The sequence below is a fragment of the Calypte anna genome, chromosome 6 (genome assembly GCF_003957555.1).
Source record: "Calypte anna isolate BGI_N300 chromosome 6, bCalAnn1_v1.p, whole genome shotgun sequence".
In the NCBI taxonomy this organism is placed as follows: domain Eukaryota; kingdom Metazoa; phylum Chordata; class Aves; order Apodiformes; family Trochilidae; genus Calypte; species Calypte anna.
Window position 1 is genome coordinate 9,545,001 of NC_044252.1, and position 12,085 is coordinate 9,557,085.

A 12,085-nucleotide genomic window follows, 5' to 3' on the forward strand; every position below is an offset into this window, starting at 1 on the left:
AAGACTAAGTCCTAAGGAAATCTGAGCTGTCTTTGCAAAGAGACATTGCTCTATTTTTATTTCTTATCTCTACTCTAGCCTTAGGGTAATTTGGTGCAAGATGAAGATATATTGTAAACACCGTGTATTTATTCTAGCATAGAAACAGATATTTTCAACTACTGAAATTCTGATGGAAAAGGCTACCATACATGCTTTTTTTTGTTGGCACAAAAATACTTTTCTTGTGTATCTCAATTTAACACATTTTACTTATGGAGACGTGCACTACATACGGCTTCACTTTGGAGATCTCCCACACAGTTACTTTAAATAGCTATGATATAGGAAAGTTATTGTCAAACTTTTAAATATATGAGACATCCAGAATTACTTTAAAAAAATTGTAATCATTATTGTTTCTTTAGGCTGTGGAATTTATTTCCCAACTCATAATTCTCTCCCCTTATTCTCCTTCTCTTCCCTATAGGAGAAGGGGGAGGGGTTAATGAAAAGAATCTGGCATTCCTTTAAATGCTGGCCCGGTGTTAAACCATGACAAACTAGAAGGATTATCCCACCAGAAAACAGTACCAGTTACCTTGGTTTTGGAAAGAATAGGGGCACCACGATCCAGAAGCATTTCTACAACCTGTTCATGGCCACTTCTTGCTCCACAGTGGAGAGGGGTCAACCCATCCTGTGGGACCCAAACATTATACCCGATTAGTTTCAAACACATTAAAACCTTGTGCACTTTTATAAAGACCTACTGTGTCCTCAAAAACTTAATTAATTTCTGCAGGACAGTGCTCTTATGCAACTGAAAAGCAGAGCCTGCTTTTTCAAGTGGATAGAGTACATTTTGGCTCTGATTTTCTAAACATTGAAATAGTCATATCAAATCAGCATTCATGCAATGGGATACTTCCAGGCTGCTTTCCCCTATGGTGAAGTGGTATATGCACATACAAGAACAAGAACATCAGGTACTTTTTGCTGACATGCCTTTGAGAAAACTGTTTTTTCCATTTGTCAATATGCATCAAAGTCAATGGATAATCCTTCTAACTGAGAAAAAAAAATCTTTCCTCTTTGGACTTTTTTTTTTTTTTTAATTTAGTACACTGATTTTGATAGGTGTATAGTGTATAAGAAAACCATCTTAATTCCAGGTGATAAAAGTGTGTTGGATTAACTTCTGTTTCTGGATGCTACTGAATGACTGGTCTAGAGTCAATGCATACTGTCAATATTTCTTTTAGAGTAGTTTGCACAGTAATCATTATCATACTAGAAAGGCATTCCTGAAATGTAATTTAAAATACAAAGAAGGCTCTTTTTAACATTAACAGTTATTCCATACCTATATAATTGTGCTTTGACCTGTGCCCTGTTTGCAATGCTCAAGTAACCTGCTGTACATGAGTGCTATACTGAATGATAGCACATATACATATATATATACATATATACCTTGAGCAACAGCGAGTAAAGTCACATGGAATTTTTCAATGCTGCATGATACGGTGCTTGATACAAATAGTAATGTCAGAGTTTCAAGAAAAACAAGGAAGAAAAATTTATCAGTCAGAGCAAATATTTGATTTGTTAAAAACAAAACAAATATGCAGGAGATATTGTGACACAGAGACAGAAACAATACTGTATTTTCACTAAAATGAACCTTTATAAGAAAGGCTGAAACTACTACAGAAGAAAGATATTTATTAGTTTTTCAAATTCAAGTCATAAAGGAAGATACCTTTTACCAGCAATCTTAAAAGCACTTATGTTCTATTGTCTAAAATATATGCTGCATCATTTTTATAAAAAGGATTATCTAAAAGTCCTTTAATAACATCCTATACTTTCCAATATATGCACATGCACTCCCTCTCTGCAAGTGTATTAGACTGTTCATTCTTTTTACTCCCTATAATTATCACATTTTCCAGGCACATCAAAGAAACCCTAGGAAATCAGGCACAAACCTGTATGTTAGGGAACATTTTCCAGATTTTAAGCCCCATCCACAACTCATTTCACAAATGTGACATGGGTAGCACATAGAGAGTGAGACACATTTGATTATCTACACGCACAGGAATAGACCCTTAAAAACATTGTGCTCTCTAGAGAACAGTCCCCTAAATCTCTCATATTGCCCAAGTTTGCCCAGCTTGTGCCTACAGCTGACAAGGTTCCTGGGACACAGGAGGCAGCAGGCAGTGATGTGTGGCCAGCTAGAGCTCATGTTAGTCCAACCAGCAATCATCACCACCAGATGCATCTCACAGCATGACACGACACTACAATCTAATGTAGGTGCTTGTTGAGACAGCCAGACTGTGGCTAGTGTTAAAAAAATATCAGGACTCTCATGGTAAAGAGCAAACACACTTAAAGACAGCTCATTTAGCTGCAGAGAGTTTATTTTGGATTCTGAAGAGATATTGTCTATTCACCTGGCTTTGTTAATTGCTGTATGGCACTCAAAGTTGCAAAGAAGTGTTCAGAGGCAATCTGAAACACAGATCAGATTATTTTATTTTAAAAAAAGAGAAACTGAGATTAAAAGAGATTGCTCTGAACTCTGCAATACTCTACTGATTTAGTCAGATTTTCTAGTTGCTTATTTACTATTCACATAGACTATACTGAGTGAAGCATAAAATAAATTGCATGGATAAGGAAGCAAACTTGCCTTAATATGATAATCTGCAATGGTTTAGAAACAACATTACAAGCGATTATGACAATAATCTGCAGATTAAGGACTCTCTAAGTATGCACTGACATGATAAATCATATCATCTGTATTATTTCTCCCTCCAGAGACTCTGAGAAAGCTCCAGCACAGTCAGGAGGACAATAGAAGATGTTCTGTTTAGGCACAAGTTTCCTTTAAGCATCACACAACATTAACTGGGGCTTTTTCTTTAGCTTTTGTTTCAATCACACACGCACCAAATAAATGAGATTTTAGCACTGTTTCTGGTCCTCTTTGAGACTCAGATACCTGAGTAGCTCCCTGATGTTGTTACACGGAGGTGACAAGTCAGGCTTGAGGTTGGACGATGATGGTGCAGTTTATTGAGCCTCCCTTCTACAAGTGTGTTTCTCTGCCACCACATGTGGTCCAGAAAAATCATAGAACCATAGAATGGTTTGGGTTGGAAGGGACCTTTGAGTTCCATCCCCCATGCATGGTCAGGGACACCTCCCACTAGACAAGGTTGCTAGAAGCCCCATTCAACCTGGCCTTGAACACTTCCAGGGATGGGGCATCCACAACTTCCCCAGGCAACCTGTTCCCATGTCTCACCAGAGACTCCTGATCAGCACAGGTAAATATGAACCAGCCCCTCTGTGCTCCCCAAATACCTCTTCCCTTAAAGAACTGGTGTTATGAATTTGCAAAGCTACTGTCCATGATATTTGAAAAGTCATGGCAGTCTCACTACAGTGTATAGTGAGAGGAAAAGGGACAATGGTTTCAAACTTGAAGAGGGGAGGTTTAGGTTAGACATTAGGAAGAAATTATTTCCTTTGAGGTTCATGAGACACTTGAACAGTTGCCCAGGGAAGCTGTGGTTGCCCCCTCCTTGGAAGTGTTCAAGGCGGGGTTGAGCAACCTGATCAAGTGGAAGGTGTCTGCCCATGCTGGGGGGCTGGAACTTGATGATCTTGAAAGTCCCTTCCAACCCAAATCATTTTGTAATTCTATGATTCCCTGTCAACACCCACCCACAATTTCTCTCGCACAGTGGGATTCTCTGAACTTTACCTCAAATCTAAGCAGCCTCACTACCACAACCCTCACATAAGCAAGAATCAGTATATAACCCAGTTTAAGAGTGATTAAATTAAGAACATCCAGTAAAAGCTTTACTGTGCTGCCAATATTCACCGCCTGTCAGACTTTGAGCCAAATCTCTGAGCCTGTCGTCCATGGCTTTGGCTGAAGTGTTCCAGGCAGTCCCACTCCCTGAGGAAGAATGTGGCTCCCCCTGGGGAGCAATGGGTGCTGCGGGGCTTCCCATGCCCATGGCTGCTTAGTGAGTCCCCCTGCATGAGTTTCAGCCTAGTGCAGCTCTGTATCTCATGGTGCCTCTAAGCCTTCTGAATTCTCCTCTTCATTGCCACTACTGCAAACTGCCCTTTCCATACATTTCTCTGCTCTTCCTACATATGCAAAGCACACTTAGAGTGCCAAGTCAGTGTTACTCTGGTGGTTATTTTGGGTCTTAATACATGTGGCTTTTCAAGAGCAGCTTATGTATGATCTGATATAACTTAAAAGAATATACCCCACGATATATATGGCTTTTCTAGAGCAGCTTAGGTATGATCTGATATAACTTAAAAGAATATATCCCACATGTTTGCATGCTGATAAGAGTGCCAGTCTGTTATTTAGGAGAAAAATCAGTAGAAAAGCAATTGTAAACACTTATTGTTAATCCAGGCTAAAACATGCTTGTTGCTTACTTCAGACACAAATTCACTTTGGCATATATTATACCAGACAGCCAAAGCAAATCAAGTTAATTTAACCAACCACTCTAGTTAAACTTTAAAAAATAAAGTCTTTTCTGGAAGACAGAGAAAAAATATTAGAGCAACATTCAGTAAACATGTTACATGAGGCATTAATAGGTCTTTGCTTGGAAAGTTAGTTAAAAACCTGAACAATAAAAGTTGACATTGATGGACAAAAGCAGCACCTGGTCCTTGAGGAGTGCCCTTAAGAATTTAGTACAAAGCCCTAAATACCAGCTCCTAGACCTGTCCCACAGAAAAAAAGCCAGTGATAAGGCAAACAGCTGGTTAAAATAAACAATGCACCATAAGCAAGAACTACAAGGCATTAAAACATAAAGATGACCGAGTCTCAAAATAGCTGTAAGATAGTTTTTAAAGTAACTTCATCTGCCCATCCAGTATTTGAGCTCCTAACTACAGCTGGCAAGCGTGCAACAATCTTCATGCTGCTCATCAAATCCTAGAGAAATAAATACAGAGAAACTGGGAGCCCGTGGATGACTTTCTCAATGATTTTAACAGGATAAGGATTTAGCCCTTCACATTAACCTTTTGTGCAGTATTTCAGCACTGAAGTTTCCAGGACCATCTGCCAGCAGCATGCTCATGAGGATGACTAAGGAGAGGAAATCATTATCCAAACTTATTTAATGCTCGGAAAAAACTTTCTGTGACTATATCTGTAAAATGAGTATGTTTGTGAAAAGTAAAAATAGATATTACATATTTCCAGTACCCCAATACAGATAATGAATTGCAGAAAAAGATTACAAAATGGCATCTGAACAGATAAATCTGTCCCACCTAAGAGCCACAGGAACAAATCCTGGCCCTGTTAGTGTTTGGTCAACAACGCAAAATGGTATAATCTGCATACTCATTTAAAGGTGAACTACAGACTTGATAAAGGAGAAACAAAAGCCAAAGAATTTCTGCATCTGATCAAAAGAAACAAGCCATTTTCTAGAGGTTTTGTCCTTTCATATGGGTACAGAACTTTCTCCATTTGCCTTTAAAGGAGGTATTTTGCATTCTATAACCAACATTTGCACTAACTGGTGTTCAAGAAAAAAACTGCTTTAATTTAAAAAACCCCAAAAGTCTGCTCATCTTTGATCCACAAAATTTCTGCTCATCTTTTTAAAGCCTCTTAAAACAGACAATTACACATCTGGTAATGGCAACTTCTGTTATTTTCAGGTGTAAATCTCATCTCTTCATCAAGCTGTGTGTGCATTCAGAACCTGCACCTGCCTCTGGCAGAACACCCCAAGTCTGGGCTCTGGCTGGGCATCCAGCTGATGGGCAGGATTTTATCCATGTAGCAGAAAAGACAGCCTTGGCTCCTCTTTCCCTTTCAACATGTTCAGTAGTGATTATGGTGTTGCAAAAGGATGTGACTGAAGCTTTTGTCATCCTGGGTATTTATAAGGCCACTCAGTCTGGGACTGCAGCTATTCTCTTCCCTTTTCTCTAACGTACAGATCTCTAATGGGTTCTGTGAGTTTCCTCAGCAAAGCCACACACCACCCAGAACACAGCCTGGTAAATCCTTGCCAAGATGAGACAGTGCCACCAGGAGCAAAACTTCCACTTTGGCACTTGCTGCCAGAAAATAATCCCTCTGTTAATGCCAGAGACTTCAAACGTGAAGTGGCACACGTATAGGACAAACAGGAGAAGTTATGCAAAGCCCTTCTGATTCATGAAGATGATGGCTGTCTCTGGGGGAAACCAACACTGGGGAATCACACTCATCCACTGCCTTTTGCCCCACTGGGAAGCTCCGCAGGACCCAGGAGCTGTCAATGTACTTTTAGTTGCATAAATTATCCTGATGCCTGACTCTAGAGCTTGTGATATGAAAAATGAAGCAGATCACAAATTTTCTTAATGAAAAGAAAACAATAGCCTGGGGTCCAGCTACCTAAAGTAGTGGTCGCCAGCATTTTGAGTACAGTAGACCATATAAATGCTCACAGAGAGGAAGCAAACAGTCCCTTGCCACAGCCCTTTCTCCTTGCTCTGACCAAATGCCCATCTGTCACATCACCAAAATGTGGCCCTCCCCATGGCAGACCTATGTCCCTCAGCCTAGCAGCCCCCATGTAGCCACACAGCAGGCTGGTATTTTAATCCAGAAATTATATCTGCTGATCCCATTATGCATGAAAAGTCATCTCTTCCATATTTCCCAATTTGAAAACCAAAAACATTTTACAAAGAAATCTTGAGAGACTTCTAAAGGTAAAATGGAAGAAGAACTAAAGAAAAACACCTGGAGAGAGTGAAGAGATAAGAAAATCAATTGACCCAGTTTCTGAATTTGCTACAGAAACAAGAAATGTGCCTCTACAGTCTTGGTAGAAAATCTCAGAGACTGGTGAAACACTGGAAAACCAAACAGAAACTTGTGAATGCAATAATAACTGCAGAAAATAGACTTTTAGGCTTTGTTTGGGTGGAGATTATTACAGAATAATTAAAAATGAAAAATAATGATAACCTAATATTAAAAGAAAAAAGTCAGCTGTCTAAAAGGCACAGGCACAGCTCCTGAAGGTTACTTTATGTACACAGGAGAATGCTGTGAAGACTGCCATGAGAGCCCACAGCACCACTGGTTCTGAATGTTTGAACTTTTTCCTTCTTTTTCACCAATGTGCAGGAAAATAAACTGTTCATGAATTGCTTTCATGGGGTTTTCACTACAGCACTTAGATATAACCTTATGCACTGAGCTTTCAGGTCACTCAGAAACTGGAATCAGGTGTTGGCCTGCTGGAAACCAAAACTTCCCTCATTTCTCAGCATATTTGCTGACAAATACAAGCCAGCAAGAAGTCCCCCGTGACTCACAGTATTCACAGTTAACCTTACCCTTGTTTTGGCATCAATTTTAGCTCCTCGATCAAGTAGGAGTTTGACCATATTTGCATTTCCCCTCTTCGATGCAACATGTAATGGTGTGATATCATTCTGTGGAAGGAAAAACATGAAAGTAAATATCCGTGCATCTTTCTTTCACGAACTCCATGACCAGTTTGCTCACAGAATGAGTTAAGCCCGATTTGCTTAAGTGTAAAAGTTGTGTTTCCCTGGGGCCTGTGTTTATCCACACACATGAACTCCTGTTCTGATACCTTGACATATACATTACAAAGACAAACATGCAAGTTGGGGTTGGATTTATAACACGATAGGATTTTGCCTCTGATCTCAGTTTTTGAGTAAGAGTTAAATTTATCCAATTTTACTGATTAAATCCTATCAATTTAATTCAGCTGTGGCCATTTCTGAGCATGCAGCGATAAGGATTCACACTGCACAGCTTTATTGGCCTTGTAGAGACCACGGCATAATAAATAAAACCAGTTCATCTGTAGATCTAATCAAAAGCAGGAAGATGCCAATGCAATTTCTGAACATTATCAGCAAACTCTGAAAACCTTGCAAAGCACTTTCATTTCAGTTGCATCACTAATTTCATCTACTGAATTTGTTCTTCTAAAGGATGTAACACTGTCATTCAGTGGGACTGTAACTACGTGTCTGTGCCTCCCCAGGAGGTGCCTGGCAGCCAGCAGCATGCAGTGATGCTGCACATCCAGGACACTTACATAACCAGTGCCCGAGCACACAAACACACTCTTTTAACAAGCTGTAGCTAGGATGTTTCTTCATGCTCTGATGAATCCTTTCTCTTGTGGCATATGAAGGCCACATCCTGTATATATTTGTTCATACGGAGCCAAGCAAAAATAAAATGATTTAAATAGAGCATGCAGCTACTGTATGAGGATTATATGTGATTTTGTGATTCTGTGACAAATAGAATTTTAGAGATCACGTTTCTGTGTATTCAGGGGCATACAAACAGCTGGCTGCATAAAACCAGCCTTCCTGTGACTGAGCAGAAAGCAGTAAATTTTAGCAAGCATGTGTGCTATGGCTGACTGAATCAGAAAGGCACCCATCACCTTGACTAGCTGGAGAAGAGTACAAGTGTATTGCCTGGCCAACAGACCATTTAATAACGTTTCCTTAAAACTGCAGGTGAGTGGAGTGGTAGAATGAATACCTGTGCTGATAAAAGATCACCTCTCAGATGTGACAAGCTGACTCAAAGCTTAATAATAATGCTGAGTACCTAATCCAGTATGTTATGTTTTCATTTTCACATGATTTCACTATGAAGCTAACTCAAAGCTACTAGAAAGTACTAATTAATACTATTGCAGAGGTAAAAAGCCTTTTAGCAAGATGAAATTACAGTTTCTTTCTCTGTTATTAATGATGACTAGAGCATCAGTGTGACTACTATTCCAGGGTGGCCTCACATTCCTTTAAGAAGCAAAGTAAAACAAAAATGTTGCTTAACACATTAAACATAAAGTATGCTTTGCCTAGTCCTTCCAGGGGTAAATCTGGGACATTGCTTAATTTTCAATTAGTGAGTTTGTTTTAAAAAAGAAATAATTCTCTTTGACTGGGAGTTGACACTGGATATGCTATGGGGTCAATATATTACAGTATGAGCCTCAAAGAGGACAGAAAAAAGAAGAAAAACATAATTATGAGGAGATACTTTCAGCTTTTCCTATCTTTCCAGGAAGAAAGATATTACAGAGGTCAGAGGGAGAGAGAGAAATCTACTTTCCTTGAAAAAAACAGTAAAGTAAGTAATTTTCATGCCTTCAAATAAAGGATACTGCAGGTAGTTTAGATGAAGGACCACCTTTTTCAGGCTGCTAGGGTTGAAGGGAAAAGAGGTTAACTCATTCTAATAGACCTTAGTGCCTTGTTAATAAATTAATAAGTTAGTGCATCGTACATAGATGAGAAGAAATATCTTTTCTGAGAAACAAGAAAGAAATGGAGGTGGGACAGTAATGCAAAAGGTAGGACAAATTTCTATTAGAAGTCTGGTTCTTAATCATCTTGATGCCAATCAAAATCAATCTAGTGTAGCACAGGGAAAGGTATAATCACATAAGAATGTACACTTTGGATATAATTCTTTGCCAGCCTGTTAGTTCAAAGCTCCTGTTGCCTTAAATGAAGGAGAGTTGATTCTGGAGTGGATGAATGAGCACTGGAAGATACACACCTTAAAACTCCAACAGATGGGACTTCTACTTAGTAGTTAGTTTAGGTCACACTGTTTGCTTGCAACAGGTGAGAGAAAGATATAATCAGTTTTCATGGTCAAAAAGGGGGTCCTGCTCATCTGACCTCTGTGCTTCTGGTTTGTACTGAAATTAGCAGGACCTGTCCTGTAGTTGTCTCTCAGCTTCTGAGAGGGGGCAAGCGTGCTGATGGGGGATCACTGGAATATTCCCCAGCACCTAATAAGGGCTGAGCTCAGGTCTGCAAGCTGGAGAGCTAGCAGTCCATCCTTCTGCCATTTGATCACCTGTCTTTATGAAAACCATGTAAATTTAGGGCCTCTAGGGCCTTGAAACATTTAGTTACATTTGGCTGAAAATAGTAGCAAATGCACATTAAGAAGATATAGATAGGTAGATAGATAAGAAATTTTATTACTTCAGACAGTTTGTCAGGAAAACCAACAACACACAAGTATCCCGAAAAAAAAAAAGAACTGAACAGGAGGAATCACACAAATGAAACCCTCCATGCCCAGTGGAACGTCTGTTATTTGGCTGACCAAACTCAGCTCCTCTCTCCTGGGGAAAAAGGCACTCCAGCACTCACTCTCTGGGAAGGAGCAGTTTTCATTGTACCCTGCTACCTCTTCAGACAGTTCATAAAAAGAATTAAGAGACAAAGAAGAAAAAACATGTTTAGCCTTACTCAGTCCTAATAGCCCAGGGCAACACTGTGGGGAAGTAAAGGGGGGAAAAGAGAAGGGGCAGGTCTCTATTCAGAATTTCATTTTGCCACTTAGCTATCTGAGCTTTTACTGGTAGAGAACAGTATGAAGTAATAATTGTGATGTTTGAGAGCTCCTGACTCCTGAATAGAGGAAGAGATGCATTCTGTGAATGCTTGAATAATTGCACACTGAAGCTTAGGGCAAGAAACTTGTCTTTGGTCAATACTGTGTTGTTCCATGGCTTACAGAATTATACTTAGACATATCACATATCTAGTGCCTTCCCAGCTCTCATTTGACAATCAAGAAAGTGACCTGAGAAGTGAATGGTTCATTAATGAATCATCATTAATGCTTCTGATGACAAAATATAAAGCAAGCAACTTAAATTTGAGTTGTTTGTACCTGTGACAAGAAACTACAGGTAAAAAAGGCTTTGTACTATGTATAGCTTAGGTTTAGGTTATTAACATTTTTTAGTGTTATCAGCTGTGGTATCAGAAAAAAATATAGCTACCAAATGTAAGGTTCTGAATTCTTTAGTAAACCAACAGCATCTGCTGTCTTTTCATTCTATTTTTATCTGTTTGATCATCTATAAATTTCTCCCTTTGTTCCTAAGATAGAATAGTAAATGAAGAAACTTTTGAAGATGTTTTCCTGCAGTAATAAAGCTGAAATGCCTTCAAAAATTTGCTGTTGAAAGATGTGGTTAAGATCTAGAATGTCTGCTGGATTGCTTCTTGCCCTCACTACTGAAATATCAAATGCTGGATAATGTCTCAGATAGACCACTCAACATAGAGCTTCAACTTGCCATTCAACTTGAGAGTTAACAAATTCTGCAGGGAATATGAAACATATGTTGTGAGAATAGCAGCCTAAAACTATGCGATGAATTCTCCTAGGGTTATGAACTAGTACATAGGTTTTCCTCTCCCCCTTGGCAGATTTCCTCAGGTGTTTGACTTGAAGTACTCTGAAACTGTATATAGCTCAAAGTATGACAGATTAGATGCATGCAGCTTTTTTCTATCCCTTACAACATTGTGGATGACTCTTTTCCCTTGATCTATTGCCTGCTGCAGCCACCACCCTCTCACACAGGGCCTGTGTCCCTTCAGTCTCACAGTATCCAGAAATATGATGAGTGAAGAGTAATTGTCTTTTCCATTCTGTGGCTTTTGCTTGTGCCTGACCACAGGAATCACTAAGTCCTTTCACCTGCATCTCTCTATCTGCAGGTTCACAAGAAAACTTTGAATTATGCTGTGCTAAGCAATAAGCCACCTACATTTCCCATCTGAAATGAGATCAGTTCCCCTCTTACATATGGTGTTATCCATCACTCTTCACCACAGCTGGGGTTACTCAATGCTAATACAAATCAGCACTGTAATGTAAGCATTATAATGGTTTAGGAAGCCAGAAAAAGTAGGAAAAATTTGAAATTGGAGTCCAAACGCAGTACATCTTGTAGTTATCCTTTAATGCATTTAGAAAATGAAGATGTCCCCCTGGTTTCTGGTGTGATATGTTGTCTCTTGGGATTTCCTCTTTCTCCCATCAGGAAGTCTGAGTTCACAAGTATAAGGATGCTAATAATAAACAAGAAAAATAAATGTTTTCACTTACAGTGTCAAATTCCACTCTGAAGCTCACAAAAAAAGGCTAAACCTTTTGTAGTAGTGCTGCATTGTTTTAAATGCTTATTGATTG

General features: G+C 39.2%; 1 protein-coding gene across 2 annotated transcripts in view; it reads right to left on the reverse strand.

Annotated features, from left to right (window-relative positions):
- The window catches only part of ANK3 (ankyrin 3), a 356,895-nt gene that overhangs the window by 114,552 nt on the left and 230,258 nt on the right, over positions 1–12,085 (reverse strand). For both annotated transcript variants that reach the window (XM_030453513.1, XM_030453512.1), the window contains exons 9-10: positions 7,408–7,506; positions 581–679 (exon numbers count right to left, since the gene is read on the reverse strand). In XM_030453513.1, the coding sequence (XP_030309373.1) occupies positions 581–679; positions 7,408–7,506 (198 nt within the window). The remainder of the gene's footprint in view (positions 1–580; positions 680–7,407; positions 7,507–12,085) is intronic.